This window comes from Lampris incognitus, chromosome 1 (assembly GCF_029633865.1).
Source record: "Lampris incognitus isolate fLamInc1 chromosome 1, fLamInc1.hap2, whole genome shotgun sequence".
In the NCBI taxonomy this organism is placed as follows: domain Eukaryota; kingdom Metazoa; phylum Chordata; class Actinopteri; order Lampriformes; family Lampridae; genus Lampris; species Lampris incognitus.
The window spans coordinates 122,549,270-122,565,884 of NC_079211.1; the positions used below are offsets into that span (position 1 = coordinate 122,549,270).

General features: G+C 41.1%; 1 protein-coding gene across 2 annotated transcripts in view; it reads left to right on the forward strand.

Annotated features, from left to right (window-relative positions):
• Nucleotides 1–15,539, forward strand: part of hip1rb (huntingtin interacting protein 1 related b) — a 32,355-nt gene extending 16,816 nt beyond the window's left edge. Inside the window, exons 16-32 of one of the 2 annotated variants that reach the window (XM_056284142.1) lie at nucleotides 260–376; nucleotides 519–620; nucleotides 941–1,135; nucleotides 7,427–7,574; nucleotides 7,955–8,041; nucleotides 8,289–8,396; nucleotides 9,179–9,315; nucleotides 9,496–9,606; nucleotides 9,739–9,797; nucleotides 12,719–12,749; nucleotides 12,876–12,938; nucleotides 13,089–13,189; nucleotides 13,332–13,437; nucleotides 13,864–13,987; nucleotides 14,116–14,177; nucleotides 14,853–15,083; nucleotides 15,191–15,539. In XM_056284142.1, the coding sequence (XP_056140117.1) occupies nucleotides 260–376; nucleotides 519–620; nucleotides 941–1,135; nucleotides 7,427–7,574; nucleotides 7,955–8,041; nucleotides 8,289–8,396; nucleotides 9,179–9,315; nucleotides 9,496–9,606; nucleotides 9,739–9,797; nucleotides 12,719–12,749; nucleotides 12,876–12,938; nucleotides 13,089–13,189; nucleotides 13,332–13,437; nucleotides 13,864–13,987; nucleotides 14,116–14,177; nucleotides 14,853–15,083; nucleotides 15,191–15,199 (1,791 nt within the window). In that variant the 3' untranslated portion in view covers nucleotides 15,200–15,539. Of the gene's footprint in view, nucleotides 1–259; nucleotides 377–518; nucleotides 621–940; nucleotides 1,136–7,426; nucleotides 7,575–7,954; nucleotides 8,042–8,288; nucleotides 8,397–9,178; nucleotides 9,389–9,495; nucleotides 9,607–9,738; nucleotides 9,798–12,718; nucleotides 12,750–12,875; nucleotides 12,939–13,088; nucleotides 13,190–13,331; nucleotides 13,438–13,863; nucleotides 13,988–14,115; nucleotides 14,178–14,852; nucleotides 15,084–15,190 lie in introns of those variants that run through there. The other variant, XR_008810578.1, reaches the window with a different exon arrangement.
• Nucleotides 15,540–16,615: the final 1,076 nt, after the last annotated feature.

The following is a 16,615-nucleotide window of genomic DNA, read 5'->3' on the forward strand; positions in this document are numbered from 1 at the left end:
ACTGTCAGGTGATAAGAAGCGGCTGGCGACTCCACGTGTATCGGAGGAGGTATGTGGTGGTCTGCAGCCCTTCCCAGATCGGCAGAGGGGGTGGAACAGCAACCGGGACGGCTCGGAAAAGTGGGGTAATTGGCCAAGTACAATTGGGGAGAAAAAGGCGCTAAAAATTGTTGTTTTTTTTTAAATTTTAAATGAGATGTCTGTACCCAGCTGTTGTATTGTGTGTGGGGTAATGACGAGTGTGCCTATTTGCTGACAGAGTGCAGACACGGTAAAGATGCTGTCAGCCACTCAGCAGACTCAGGAGGAAGTTGAGAGGACCAAACACCAGCTGTCATTTGAGGTGGATCGAATCAAACAGGAAGCCGATATGAAGGTTGGTGCTGCGTAGTTTGTGGTTACATGTGAAACTTGGGCTTGAAATTCAACTTTGCACCTGCTTTGAGAATCTCTCTCCCTTGAAAGTAACGATGCAATGTGAATGTGCGATAACTATATTCATTGTGTCTTGATTACAGTTGGAAGAGCAGAAGTTTGAGATGGAAAAGCTGAGGCGAGAGCTAGAGGAGAAGATGGCGGAAATGACTCGCATCAAGTCAACGCTGCAAAGCACAGAGAAAGTGAGTGTGTGTAATATGTTTGGTATTGCAAGAAAAAAGGCCGGGGTGAAAAGGGTTCCTAGAGATGATATGCATTTAATTCAGTATTTGAAATCATAGGGATAAAAAAAAAATAGCACTCTAAACATGTGAAACATTTCTCCTGGGTGAAATTGCTTCAATTGGCTAATTTCATTCAATATTTTTGAAGGCCTGTGGCATAAAAAATATTTTTTGGTGAAGTTTGGCTCAGAAGCGAACAAATCCACTGAGATACCTGCTGCCATCCCTTTGGTTTTATCATTTTTTTCTGCTTTCTAATCGCCTTCTCCATTTCCAAGACGGGGGAGCATTTAAACAGCTCAGTGACGGCTCTGCAGGCAGAGAAGGAGCGTCTGATGCGATCTGTCAGCGAAAAGGAGGCAGAGCTGTCCTCACTGCGCCACGCTGCGCAGATGCAGCAGTCGTCACTTCAGCAGGAGCGTGAGAGGAACAGCAGGGAGCTGGGAGAGCTGCAGGGCAAACTGCAGGAGAAGGTCAGTCGGGACAACAGGACCCAGCTCAGCAGTGTCTATGACAGCTCCCGTCTTCCTTTTGCCACGCTTTGAATTGTATTCATTAATTCACTAAATGGAGGGAGTTGAAGCCATTCCAACTTTAGTGTAGCTGCTTAGTGATGATGTTGAAGACCAGTTGTTGTAATGGGCAGCTTGTAGGTGTGATTGTACATCATTGTATGTATGGGAAGCAGGTTGTTCCTGAAAAAGATTTAAAAAAATAATAATATATATATGTATGTATGTATGTATGTATGTATGTATATATATATATATATATATATATATATATATATATATATATATATATATATATATATATATATATACACTACCGTTCAAAAGTTTGGGATCACCCAAACAATTTTGTGTTTTCCATGAAAAGTCACACTTATTCACCACCATATGTTGTGAAATGAATAGAAAATAGAGTCAAGACATTGACAAGGTTAGAAATAATGATTTGTATTTGAAATAAGATTTTTTTTACATCAACTTTGCTTTCGTCAAAGAATCCTCCATTTGCAGCAATTACAGCATTGCAGACCTTTGGCATTCTAGCTGTTAATTTGTTGAGGTAATCTGGAGAAATTGCACCCCACGCTTCCAGAAGCAGCTCCCACAAGTTGGATTGGTTGGATGGGCACTTCTTGCGTACCATACGGTCAAGCTGCTCCCACAACAGCTCGATGGGGTTCAGATCTGGTGACTGCGCTGGCCACTCCATTACCGATAGAATACCAGCTGCCTGCTTCTGCTCTAAATAGTTCTTGCACAATTTGGAGGTGTGTTTAGGGTCATTGTCCTGTTGTAGGATGAAATTGGCTCCAATCAAGCGCTGTCCACTGGGTATGGCATGGCGTTGCAAAATGGAGTGATAGCCTTCCTTATTCAGAATCCCTTTTACCCTGTACAAATCTCCCACCTTACCAGCACCAAAGCAACCCCAGACCATCACATTACCTCCACCATGCTTAACAGATGGCATCAGGCATTCTTCCAGCATCTTTTCATTTGTTCTGCGTCTCACAAACGTTCTTCTTTGTGATCCAAACACCTCAAACTTGGATTCATCCGTCTACAACACTTTTTTCCAGTCTTCCTCTGTCCAATGTCTGTGTTCTTTTGCCCATCTTAATCTTTTTCTTTTATTGGTCAGTCTCAGATATGGCTTTTTCTTTGCCACTCTGCCCTGAAGCCCAGAATCCCGCAGCCGCCTCTTCACTGTAGATGTTGACACTGGTGTTTTGCGGGTACTATTTAATGAAGATGCCAGTTGGGGACCTGTGAGGCGTCTGTTTCTCAAACTAGAGACTCTAATGTACTTATCTTCTTGCTCAGTTGTGCAACGCGGCCTCCCACTTCTTTTTCTACTCTGGTTAGAGCCTGTTTGTGCTGTCCTCTGAAGGGAGTAGTACACACCGGTGTAGGAAATCTTCAATTTCTTAGCAATTTCTCGCATGGAATAGCCTTCATTTCTAAGAACAAGAATAGACTGTCGAGTTTCAGATGAAAGTTCTCTTTTTCTGGCCATTTTGAGCGTTTAATTGACCCCACAAATGTGATGCTCCAGAAACTCAATCTGCTCAAAGGAAGGTCAGTTTTGTAGCTTCTGTAACGAGCTAAACTGTTTTCAGATGTGTGAACATGATTGCACAAGGGTTTTCTAATCATCAATTAGCCTTCTGAGCCAATGAGCAAACACATTGTACCATTAGAACACTGGAGTGATAGTTGCTTGAAATGGGCCTCTATACACCTATGTAGATATTGCACCAAAAACCAGACATTTGCAGCTAGAATAGTCATTTACCACATTAGCAATGTATAGAGTGTATTTCTTTAAAGTTAAGACTAGTTTAAAGTTATCTTCATTGAAAAGTACAGTGCTTTTCCTTCAAAAATATGGACATTTCAATGTGATCCCAAACTTTTGAACGGTAGTGCATATATATATATGAATGCATTAATTTATTTAAAGTGCATTTACGTGGGTGCTAGTGAGCAAGATATGGAGTAAGATGTCTTTTTCGGAGCTCCTGCAGAACTTGATATTTAAACAGCTTTGTTCATTTCAAAACCAATACAACATCTCACTCAAAACAACCTTAACGATACTAAAACCTAAATTAAGTCAGGAATACCGACTGAATGCCGACAAACCTCCATAGATATAAATATAACCCGGCGAGGCCTGCAACCCCTCCAATGCACAGTACTTCAAGCAGCCCAAATCAAGCCTCGCCCGCACGGACTGAAGCTACAGGTATGACCACTGAAGCGATCAAGTCAGATATCCTGTCATCCCTGAGGGAAGATATATCTAAATTAATAAGGGAAGAATTGAAGACTGCATTAGCTGAAGACTTTAATGCCCTAAAAAGTGAATTGACCTTTCGCAAAGTACCGCCCCAGAACGGTGCTTGTCCAATCCTACCTTAGCAACGGTTTCTATGTGAGGGAGGTCCGTCAAGCTTTCAAACAGACAGCAAAATGCTGAAACAGTGTGCCTATGGGATCTGCAAATTGGATACTAGATATCTGAAAAGTTTGGAGGGGGTGTAATTTTCTTTCCCTTCTCAAAACCTGGAATGCAAAAAGTGCAATGTCAGCAATGGATTTGGCAGTATAGCAGACCCCAAGGCCAGCTTAATCCATCCAAAATCAACAAAAATACCTGTCTGCTCCAAGCTAAGCTTGCTACTAGCTATTATTGATAGCTAATATAGCAAACATATTATTACTGTTACTTTTACCCACACAATGATTATTACCATTATCAACATATCAACGTATTACTGACTAACAAAATAACATTATTAATGTACCTGATGGATATAACCAGCTTAGTCTGTGGCCAGGGATACCTAATTTAATGATAGCTAATGACAGCTAGCCTACTAACATAACTTTGTTATTCTAGTCACAGGTTAGCCAGGTTCCACCTTTCATTTCAGAGCATAAAGACCCGCGGGTAGGGCTCGAAATTAATGATGTCCCGATGTCCCGGGGACCATAAAAAATCCTACTGGGACACAAATATTTTTTGTCTGGGACAATTCCGGGACAGTGAAAAAAAATGTCAAAGTAAACTTCGAAATAGGTGTTATTTGCAAAGTCATTAATTATGAGTATCTAGACGTTACTTTGTCGTCTGAATAATTTAATAAAAATGTGTGAACGGCGAAACGTTACGTTACGTTCTTGCGGCACCTCACGATAGGGCAGTCAATCGCCTGTTCGTGCAAATCATAGAATGCATTCTACGTCATCCACTCTGCCAGTGGCTGCTGCTTGACTCGCGCCAATGCAACATTCATAGAGCCAGAGCGATAGACCATCATCAACGACAGTTAAAAGAAGAAGAAGAAAGAAATGCTGAGGTGGTTGAATAAACAGCCCCCTGATGCAAGCCTCAATACTGCCGACTCCCGAAACGACTGCCGACTCCCGAAACTAATATTCATATGTTTAATAAAAGAGTAAGTATTTTTTAAATTTATTTCTAGTTTTTCCCCTTATCCCACCCGATTACCCCAATGGCATACGGCCAGAACTCTTGTTGAATAACTCCCCTGGCTCACGTTTCCACAGGAAGGAGATAGGCGTAACACCAGCTTCCTTCAAACTCGTGTGGGCTGCTCTCACTATTTTACACGCTGAAGCCTCGCATGACTTTCAAGCCGCGAAGGAGACGTAGGGAGAATGCTTTCAGTTGCTTGGCAGCAGGCGCCCAGGTGGGCCAGAGTGGTCGCTGGAGAACGACGAGTCCCCGAACACTACACCGATCTACACCCACTATCCCTCGGGTAAGGGTTGCCTAATGAATGCCTTACCCCGTGGACGCTCTGGCCGTGACAAAGAATAAGTATTTTAAACTTATATGGTGGACCAGAGTCCATGGTGTGATGATTAAGTGACAAAAAAGGATCAGATTATATTTATTCTGCATAATTGGAGGGGCGACGACAAGAATTGAAATTTGGGACACTGTTGGTTATATCCGGGACAATACAAAGTAGAATTTGGGACAGTTGTGGGACACTGAGGAAAAAAGTTAATTTCGAGCCCTGCCCGCGGGGAGGGTCGGCCGGGATGCTCTCTGGCCAGTCTGACCTCCCCATATCCGGCCTATTTTAAACGTTTCTCCCCCTCTGTGAGCTCCAGGTGGGGACTGGCCATTCGGAAAAGTCATCCCGCCTGCGGAGGCATCTCATTTACCTTATTTTGTTGAAAATACCGATTCTGGTCTGAAGGTAAAAAAAAATCATGGGGCGGTTCCCCCAACCCCGGGGCATGTCCCGGGCTGCCCCGCGACCCCCAGGAGCCCATACAGAACCCCCGAAAACGCCTGGATAAAAGAATGCCATGGGGAACCTTGGCCAAAATCAACACTATAATACGGTGATGTTGACAATGGATTATTAAAAATATACCAATAATAGCTGAAATATTTAACTTACCCTACAGTGCAAGAGCACAATTGGTCCACAATGTGTTTCAGAATTAGTTGATGGGGTTTCTCATTCTTTGATTGCGACCGGTAAGCTATACCCTCAATTACAGTCACACCTGGCATACAGGGGTGGATGGGAAGGGGGGGCTTCGAGAGGGAGAAGCAGAAGCCACACACAACGCCAGCAGTACTCTCCGACTTAAACAGATAGAAAAGGGCAAGAAAAACTAAAAACAACAGCACTGTAGACATTGATTTTTCTGTAGGGGTTTACTCCCGTAGCCTATTCCTCTCTCGAGGTATCCACTAGGCAGTGGCACTATTTAACCCATAGCTGGGGGCTTAATTAAATTGCATCAGATATTGAACAAGGACAATCATAAGACATTTGAACAGTTAAAAAATGAATTCAATCTCCCTAGAGCAGACTTCAGATATTTGCAACTAAGACATTTCCTTACTCCACACAAAGAATGGGGGGAAAACTCATAAAATCTACCCCAATAGAAAATTATCTCACTGAATTGCAAATGGGAGATGGAGAGAGGAGAATAATTTGTAAACTATATCAAATCTTTTTGTCTATGAACCAAGATAGCTCTTTAAATATAGAGCAGAGATAGGAATCAGAATTAAACATGGGTATAACACAGGATACCTGGAAGGAAATGCGCACAGAAGCAAACCTAGTGACAAACTCAAACACATGGAGGGAATTTAAATGGAAAGTAATCACTAGATATTTTTGAATGCCAGAGATAGTGTCAAAAATGGGTCCAACATACGCTAGTTCATGTTGGAGAAACTGTGGAGCACAAATTGGAAATTATATTCACATATTTTAGTTATGCCCCAAGTTACATGTCATTTGGACAGAGGTATTTGATGCTCTTAAAGAAGTGTTCCAGCAGCATATCCCACAAGATCCTATGGCGGCACTACTGGGAGTAATACCTGATGGTTTAGAGGGGAGGTCTAAGAAATATCTCCTAGGAATACTACTTACAGCAGCCCTGAAGTGTATTACAATTAAATGGCTGAAACCACACCCTCCCCACCCCACCCCACCCCCACACCACACACACACACACACACATATAACTTATGGATACAAAAGGTGTGGGATGTCTACCATACGGAGCAAGTAACATATTTATTAAGGCTCCAAAAATGTATATTTACTAAGCGATGGGGCCCTGTCATGGATCTACTAATACAGTGAGGTTTTTTTTTCTCTTTTCTTTTTTATTCTCTTCTCTCACTTTCCACTTTCATTTGTTGTTTCTCTGGTTTATAGCATATCCCTTGTTTATGTGGCTATTACTTTACTTTGGAGTGGATCTTATTCGTTGTTCGTCTACGTAATGTTTAGAAGTCATTGTGAAGAATGTATAGATACAGCTGGAAAAGGAAAAGTGTCGTATGAAAATATATTGTAATATTGTTTAAAACTAAATAAAAATTAAGTTAAAAAGTGCATTTATTTGTCAATTTCTCAGCTATCAATTGGCTACATTCTCTCAAACATTGTAGTTTCGGCATAGATGATGTATATTAGTTGGGGTACAGAAAATATTTTCAAGGATATAAGGATGATAGGCTGTGATCTATTCTGTTTAAAGCGATATTACTATGGTAAGGGCACACGATAGATGATGTCCTGCAATGTACTTGCATTCTCCATAAAAAGTGGATTCACTTTTTATGGCTACTGACAAATGTAATTGAAGTGCAGATGTCCCCACTTTATGCACTTATATCCTTTGTGGTTGTGTCCTCTGTCATTGTGTGTATTTGTACATGCATCTGTGTAGGCAAGTCGTGAGGACCAGATGAAGCAAAAGCTTCTGGAAGAGCAGTTTGCTCTGCTGCAGGGTACAGTCACAGAGGCTGAGAACATCATCCAAGATGCAGTGGCTAAAATAGACGACCCCCTCCATATTCGCTGCACCAGTTCACCAGGTCAGAAACCTAATTAGATTTGTTTGTAATACATAATGGTAATAAACTGAGTAATTCGGTCATACATAACAAAAGGAATCAAAGTTAATAGAAAGTACAAAATGTGTGTAAAAGTTTAAGAAGTGATTTAAAAGGTGACACCCGCCTTTGTTTCTCAAGCAGTGTGTCACAAAACACAAGGGCTTGGATAGTAAACCTCCAATCACATAAATAGTAAGCCTAAAAAAACCATTCCAGGCAAGGACAACTCCACCTACATTGAACCCCCAGGGGAATAAAGCAGACACACAATATTGTTGGTCTATCAGTGCAGAGGACTTGAAGCCTATTGCATTTTCCATTTCATCATGTGTAAGTGACTGTCTTTTCTTTAAATTAAGATTACCTCATAAGTCGAGCAGAGGCTACGCTAGGCTCCATTGACAAAGTGAAACAGGGCCATGCAAACTTTCTGAAGAACATGGGAGGTAAGTTGCTTTCTTTCTAGTACCCACACACAGTATTACAGTCCTTAGGACAGAGCCTGGCTTTTTGGTTATGAATGTGAAATAATACCTTTCTCTTCTGTTTTCATAATAGAATAGAATTAAACGCAGAGTGATTTTCATTGTATGTAGGTTAAACGTAGAGAGTGAATTTCATTGTATGTACATATGTACAAATGACAAATACAGCGTATTCTATTCTACCTTTCTCTTCTGTTTCCATAACCAGATGCTGGAGGGCTGCTGAGGGCTCTGACCCAGTTCTCCCACCTGGCTGCTGATACAATCATCAATGGCAGCGCCATGGCACACATGGCACCCACTGACCATGCGGACCGTAAGGAATATCTCTCAGAATCTTCCCAATGATCATATTATGTATTCCTGATATTAATGTGATTTATTATTGTATACATTTAGATGGAAACGGATGATCCACTGTGGCGACCCCTAACGGGAGCAGCCAAAAATAGTAGTAGTAGTAGTAGTAGTAGTAGATTGTATACATTTATGCTGAAGTTTTTTATTTTGGTGTCCTTTGAAATGACTTTCCAAAATGGCAATGGCTTTAAGCAGCACAGTACACTATGATGTAGCAAAAAATTATTGTTGGGGGTGCCTGGGTAGCATAGAGGTCTGTTCCATTGTATATCAACATGGGGATCTCTGGTTCGAATCCCCGTGTTGCCTTCGAGCTTGGTCAGGCGTCCCTACAGACACAATTGGCCATTTCTGCGGGTGGGAAGCTGGTTTTTGGTATGTGTTCTGGTCACTGCACTAGTGCCTCCTCTGGTTGGTCGGGGTGCCCGTTTGGGAGGGAGGGGGAACTTGGGGGAATAGCGTGATCCTCCCACATACTACATCCCCCTGGCAACACTCCTCACTGTCAGGTGAAAAGAAGTGGCTGGCAACTCCACATGTATCAGAGGAGGCATGTGGTAGTCTGCAGCCCTCCCTGGATCGGCAGATGGAGTGGAGCAGCAACCGGGACGACTCGGAAGAGTGGGGTAATTGGCCAGATACAATTGGGGTGAAAAGGGGGGGGGGGATCCCCCCAAAATAAAATAAATTGTCTTGGATTCAGATGATGGCTGATCACTGTTCATTTACCCCCTGTAGGACTAACAGAGAATTGCAGAGGCTGTGCCTCTCAGAGTCTGCATTTCTTGAAGGATCTAAAGGCCAAGGCTACCCTCCAGACAGCAGACCCAGCCTCCATTCGCATAATTGTCCAAAAGATTCTCAACTTGGGCCAGGTGAGAGACTTGGGCTAAGTTTGGGAAATGTAATGAGTTGGGGCCATGTAAAACAAAAATCTGGATTTAAAAGGTAATGGAATAATCCTGGCAACTCAAAATTTAGCTTCAGTTTTAATAAGCTTTTATTTTCTTTACTTTTATTTTTTATTTTCACCTCTTCTCCTTTTGCATATCCAGGAACTTCGACCCAAAGGGATGGACGTTCGGCAGGATGAGTTGGGAGACCTAGTGGATAAGGAGATGGCTGCGACATCAGCAGCTATTGAGGAGGCAGTCCGCAGAATTGACGTAAGTGCCAGAGAGCTAACATCTCAGTACAAGTTATTTTCAGCTCTTTGTCCAATGCTTTGTATATGAACGCTACAGATGGATGCTGTGTTCTGTGAAACTGATGATACCTTTTATGTTTTCTGTGTACAGGAAATGATGAATCAGGCACGAAAGGATACATCCGGAGATAAACTGGAGGTCAATGAAAGGTCAGTTCTTTATGGCAGTGTTTACTAAGTGGCGTAAGACAGATGAGAGAAGGATCGACGGTTCTTGCCCAGGGGTCTAATCTAGCTACTCTTGCTACCTAAAAATCACTCTCATGGTCTACAGTACAGACATTTTTATAATGATTCAGTAATCGTTTGATAATCGTTTACCAAGTCTTTTGATAATTCTAGTAAAGAAAATATCAAGTAAAGAAGACATTTCATCAGTCAGGGATTGTTGCCTCAAACCTATCTACTTGGGAGTCCTTGATGTGAAAAAGTTTGTGAATCTCCACTTTACTTGACATGAGTATCTTTAAATGAAGAATTTGTTTATGGGAGCTCACCAGCTCTGCAGACAGAAACACTTCTCTAATCAGGGTTTCATTGCTTTCAGGATCTCACTGTTCGTCTGTGGTGCTTATTGTCTTCAGTGACTGTGTTTCCATCAAGCTATGCAAATTTTGAAGATGTAGGGTGAATGGAAACAGTTTTTTTTTTCTTCCGGTAGGAAGTGGAAATGTTAGCATGTCAGTAAAGATGCCATGTGAGGAAGAGTAATTATAAGCAGTTTTTGTTTTTTTTAACCCTTCTGTTTTTGTTTTTCTTTAACAGAACTGAGTTATTTGAATTTTTAGGAACTTTCAGAAGTTTGTTTGAAATGTTTAATAAGTATTTGAATGATGGTGTTTGTCCCTAGTTTCCTTGTTGTTGTTGTCACTATGCTGTATGGGTTAACTAGTGCCACTACCTAGTGGATACCTCGGGAGAGGAACAGGCTACGGGAGTAAACCCCTACAGAAAATCGACATCTACAGTGCTGTTGTTTTTTGTTTTTCTTGCCCTTTTGTATCTGTTTAAGTGGGAGAGTACTGCTGGCGTCGTGTGTGGCTGCCGCTTCTCCCTCTCGTAGCCCCCCTTCCCATCCACCCCTGTATGTTTGTGCTATGTTTATCTGTTGTCTTGTTTCACCCCGTTTATTGTGAAGCGACTTTGAGTGTTAGAAAATCACTATATAAGTTTGATTTATTATATATATATATATATATATATATATATATATATATATATATATATATATATATATATATATATATATATATATATATATATATATATATATATATTAAGATAGATGTAGGAAAAAAACTTTAATTCATAGCAGTACAAGCCTGTTTCATGCGTTGCGCACTCATCAGCTGCCAAGTTGGCTATACCACAAAGAAAAAAACCCAGCAAATAAATGCTATATTGCCTCACACCACGCCCTTAGTTATGGTGCACCACAACCAATGGGAGGGCAGGAAACATTTGAAAAGTAACATCAGGGACATTACAACCAATGAGGGAGGGGCTGGGGCTCGATTTAAAAAGTAAGGGCTTAAAGGGCCGGGGCACTGTTGGAATAGCATACTTTTAAAATATAATCAATCAATCAATCAAGTTGCATTTAATATAGTGCTTTTCTAGCTGCAACAGCCACTCAAAGCGCTTTACATTTCTGGTCAAATCTGAATTTCAGACATCTGTTACAATAGAACACAAGCTGTTTTCTGTACAATCGCTACCTATTTCGTATGCGTAAGGCCACCAAAATGTGATTTACAACGATTAACTTATTCACACGTGTATTACAAAAAGATTTGACATGGGCCGTTTGAGACTATTGACATTAACTAAGCAGACCAGTGACAGACCTTAGTCAGTATGCAGTGGATTGTCGACAGCAGTGGAATGGTCACCAGAAACTACAAAGTTATTTTCCTGCACCTAACATTGCCATTTCCATTATTACCACATGGGAATGAATAAGAGCCTCTGAACAGCACACAGGCTTTGGACATTAACACGGCCGAATGGGTCTCCAAGTTAACTGTTCGAATAGATTTAATCATTTCAGCGCATGCCAGGCTAACCACATGCATAAAATCGGTTGTCACTCAACAAGTCAAATAGACTGACGAATGGATGACGTTGCTGACTATTGAGCCACTATTGCAGCAGTGTTGTCAACCAGCACTTGCTACCATAAACGTTACCGTTGGCCTAACATGATATTTAACATCATGTGACTTTACTTTGCTTGATTTTCTAGTAACAAAAGATGTGAGATGAGTATTAATCTTAACAATACGAATGGATATTTCTCCCGAATTTACTGATTACACTGCGGCCATATCCACGTGTCACTTTTTCTTGCGTAGTGGCGGGGCAGCTTGCTCACATACATAAACTCAATGGCCTGTGTTGTCTAAAAACACAAGGCGAAACAAATAACAGCTCAATACCACATTAGCCAATATTTTATAGAAGTTGTTAATTACCTCGTCTTGTTTATCTGTGGTGAAAAAAATCTATATTGTAAGCGGTCAAAATTTCCTGCCACTCTTCCCACCGAGATGCCAACATGTAAGTGTATAACATATAAATATAACAAAATAAAATAACATCCAATGAGGTACTTTACATACGTCATCTAGCGGAGTGGGTCCGCAGCACAGCCAAAAGAGCGGACAGACAAAACAAAAAAATACCACATCCAATAACGGTCATCACATGTATATCATCCAATGGGAGGGGTGGGGGGTGGAATAAAATACACATACACTGTGATGGCCTGGCGGTCTGTCCAGGGTGTCTCCCTGCCTGCCGCCCAGTGACTGCTGGGATAGGCTCCAGCATCCCACAATCCTGAGAGCAGGATAAGCGGTTTGGATAATGGATGGACACACACACCAATTGCATACATATGTACTCCACTGGCGCCAAGAGCTGAATCTCACCAGATATTTCCCACTTGCGCCATCTCCCTCCCAGCTCATTTGCTTTTAAAATAAAATGAAAGAATACAATAAGTGACACAATTCCCTTATTTGACTTCTCCAGTTTTTGTTTGACTCTTCATCTTTCCTATCCTGTAGAATCCTCAACAGCTGCACAGACCTGATGAAAGTAAGTTACTGCATCTGAACTGAGACTTTTTTTCACTCACATAGTTTCCACACTATATTTTCATATTTTCTTAATCAACATACTAATGAATGTGCTTTATCGTTTTTGGCTTACTTTTTACTTTAGGCCATTCGCATGCTGGTCCTGGCATCTACAGATTTGCAGAAGGAGATTGTTGAGGGTGGGAGGGTGAGTAATGTTGTCCACTTGATTCCAATATTGGCTGCTCCTTGCTCTTGAAACTGGACCAAATCTCTTCCTAGCAAGTTCTTCATTAAGTTTCTCTGTTCCATGTAGAACCAAGGTCAGACTTATATTTCTCACCTCTCTCTCCTCAAGGGGGCAGCCACCATTAAAGAGTTCTACGCCAGGAATTCTCGTTGGACTGAGGGACTCATCTCTGCCTCCAAGGCGGTGGGATGGGGAGCCACAGAGATGGTGTAAGTTCTGATCTGTTGGGAGTAATTCAATGTGCAACCACTGTGTTTAAGGAACCAATGGCACCAAGGTTGGCGAAGCAGCACAATTATGTTTAAAAACAGAAAGAATGAAGGAGCATTATCTCTGCCTGCTCTCACACAGGGAGTCTGCTGACAAAGTGGTGCTGCACACCGGCAAGTATGAAGAACTGATCGTCTGCTCCCATGAGATAGCTGCCAGCACGGCACAGCTGGTTGCTGCCTCAAAGGTAAGGAGCTGGACCAAAGGCAGAGCCTCCTCACATATTATTTTCAAGTAATGAGAAATCAGACCTTATAAATCACCTACATCAATCTGAACATATTTTAGAGAAATTCTGTTATAACTGTGGACATTAATAGCATTCTGTCATGTTCAGTCATCAAATTGTGAAAAAACATCATTCTCCCCTTTTTATTTTTTTCTCTAACAATATTACCATTGAGTTTAATCCCACATATTACTTTCAATGAGTTGGTAACTGAATGTTGAATGTGTCTCCTGCTGGGATGAGCATCTCATTTTTTTTTCTCCTTCACCTGTCTGCTACACATAAACGTCCGTATCACTGCATTTTGATCACCTGTTTTTCTGTCTCTTTACTGTCTGGTACATCTCATATGGTTTCACTTGTCACTTCCTCGTTTGCCCTCAGGTAAAGGCAGATCGCAACAGCAAGAAATTGACTATTCTCCAACAGGCATCCCGTCATGTGAATCAGATGGCAGCCAATGTAGTGGCCTCTACCAAGACAGGCCAGGAGCATTTAGAGGATAAGGGTTAGTGTAACAATATCGGTGTAGCACATGGCCATAGCCTTTGATGAGTGACTGATTTGTGTTTTTGGCCTGCACATCCACCATTAAAACAACGTTGTGTGATTTAAAAGTACCTTTTTTTGGTATAGATACCATGGACTTCTCTGGCTTGTCCCTTATCAAGTTGAGGAAAGAAGAAATGGAGTCACAGGCAAGTTGTGGTTGTGGGTTTAATGGGAGTGTGTGCGCTGGATCAGTTTGTATAGACATAAAGAAAATAATGATATTGCAAAAAAAAATTTCACTCAAGTATGAACTTTATACCAGCATTCCTCATATATCATGTAAAGACCAAAACATAGAGAAAAGTATAACATTAATTAATGTTACCAAATATAGACTGTTAAGATAATGACATTTCTACAAAGTCTTAGTGGGCAATGATCTCAGAGATCATTAGCAACAACAACTGTGATAGTGTTTCTATGATTTTACCTGTTTTTACATTAGGGTAGGTTTTACTGTGAGAAGGCTTCCTACATTGCAAATTTCTCTGAGGTTATCTAAAATTAGGGACAGATGATTGGAAGTTAAAATTTTAAACCACAAATAATTTGCATGATGGAGCTGCTGGGATAAGCTCCAGCATCCCGTGACCCTGAGAGCAGGATAAGCAGTTTGGATAATGGATGACTGGATGGATAGATAGCTGAACACAGTGTAGAGTACTAAGTGAACATGGAATTTCAGCAGGTGACCACCAGTGGCCTCTTTGACTCTTCCCCTATCTCATTGCTAAAACAACGAAAACAGACCCAGGAAAGCAGTTAATGACTTGGATAGCCACACAATGATTTACTGCTACTTTGGGGCATTTCCTCCACAGGTAAAGGTGCTAGAATTGGAAACTCAGTTGGAGAATGAGCGTCTACGTCTGGGTGAGCTGAGGAAGAAGCATTACGAGATAGCTGGTGTTCCCGTGGAGCAGATTGCCGAGGGAAACGGACTGACCTCCGTACCGGCCCATGCTTCCCCTTCATCACCTAAACCCTCAAAGCCTACCATCATGAGGAAACCTGCTTTGGCCCAGAAACCCAACATACCACCCAAAAATACAGTAAGGCCTGTGAAGTGAGAGGGCAGTGCAACGTTTTCCGAAAATAGATGTTTTATTTGAGGGCTATAAGATATGATTGTTCTCTTTCTCTTTGCTTTCCGTTGCAGTTTAAGTAAATGCCTGAAAAGAAGAGGAGAATGCTTCACCAGTGGACAGGTGGATTGACCTGAGCCAAGACTGCCTTTGTGTGAACTTTGGGTCCATTTAAAGCTGCATGCTGAATGTCCTCTGTCTCATCCTGACTCTTACTGCTCTCACTTCAACCTTATTTTTCCTTTTTGCCAAAATGGAACTCCTGCCTGATTGGGACCTATGATGCCTGTGAGAGACATGTTGTCTGTGCCCCTTGATGTCATTTTTGCTAGTAAGGCAGTATCCCCCCCCCTTTTGTGTATGATATTAAGAACAAAAGAAGGGTAAATATTTTTTTTCAGTTATGCCGAAGTATTTTTACTACACCAACGCCACTATATCACTAAAATGTTAGAATACTAGAAGCTACTGCTTATAGGATAAGGCAAATGATAATAATCACAAACAGTGGCATATCTTGAAGTTAAATGTTAGTTACTGAATTAGATCACATTAATTAGATCACCTATTGGTACACACAGTTTAGGAGGAACATTATTGAGTGTCCAGTTTTTATTTTTTATATACACAGTGTGCTATTCATCTTATGGTGGGTGGGAGAGGAAACTAGGGAAGCACATAATTAAAGTCCATGTTACTGCAAAGGTTTTATATGCCTCTGGCTTTGACTACATGAAGGACGGTGAGCATTCTTTATTTCTACAGTGCAAGGTTTTCCCTTCGGCCTTGAAATGTACTGAAGTCAATATTTTTTACAAGACCATGCAGTCTGTATAGGTGTGTGCAACTCACACCAGTTGTAATTTGTACTACTACTACTACTACTACTACTACAATCATCTCTTGAATGTCATATTTTGAATGAAGTAAAACTGGATGTACATATGCGTTGATAGATTTAATGCTGACACAAATTATGGAGGTAGGCCTGCTTGTTATTTATCAAGTGCTGCTTTTAGGATGGAATCAGAAGTAGGCTTTCCTGTATGTGCAACACAATATGGAGTTGTTTTCTTAAAGGGTCTTAATGCATCTTTTGTGGTTCTGTCCTTTTCTCTTTATGAAATGTCTTTATACGCTCAAATCTATTAATATATTTTAGTAAAGATAATGGTGGGTTTCTCCTTGTGAGAAGTGTAAATGTCAAATGAATAAACAATAAATGTTCAGGATTTAATGTCTAATTTTTTTTCCAATGGGTTTAAAACCTTGAGATATTACTAGTTTTTCTAGATAGATATAGGTTTGTACAGAGCTTTATTTATCAAAGTACATGTACTGCAACTGACCCATGTTAACTTGCCTTTACTGTAGCTTCCTCTGGTTTTGTGGGAAATTGGCCTAAAATTTGGAAACAATCGGACATTAGGATTAGCAACCAAAATCTTGGTGCCTCACACTCTTTGTTCCTGATCAGGCCTGACCCAAAATCTGAAATA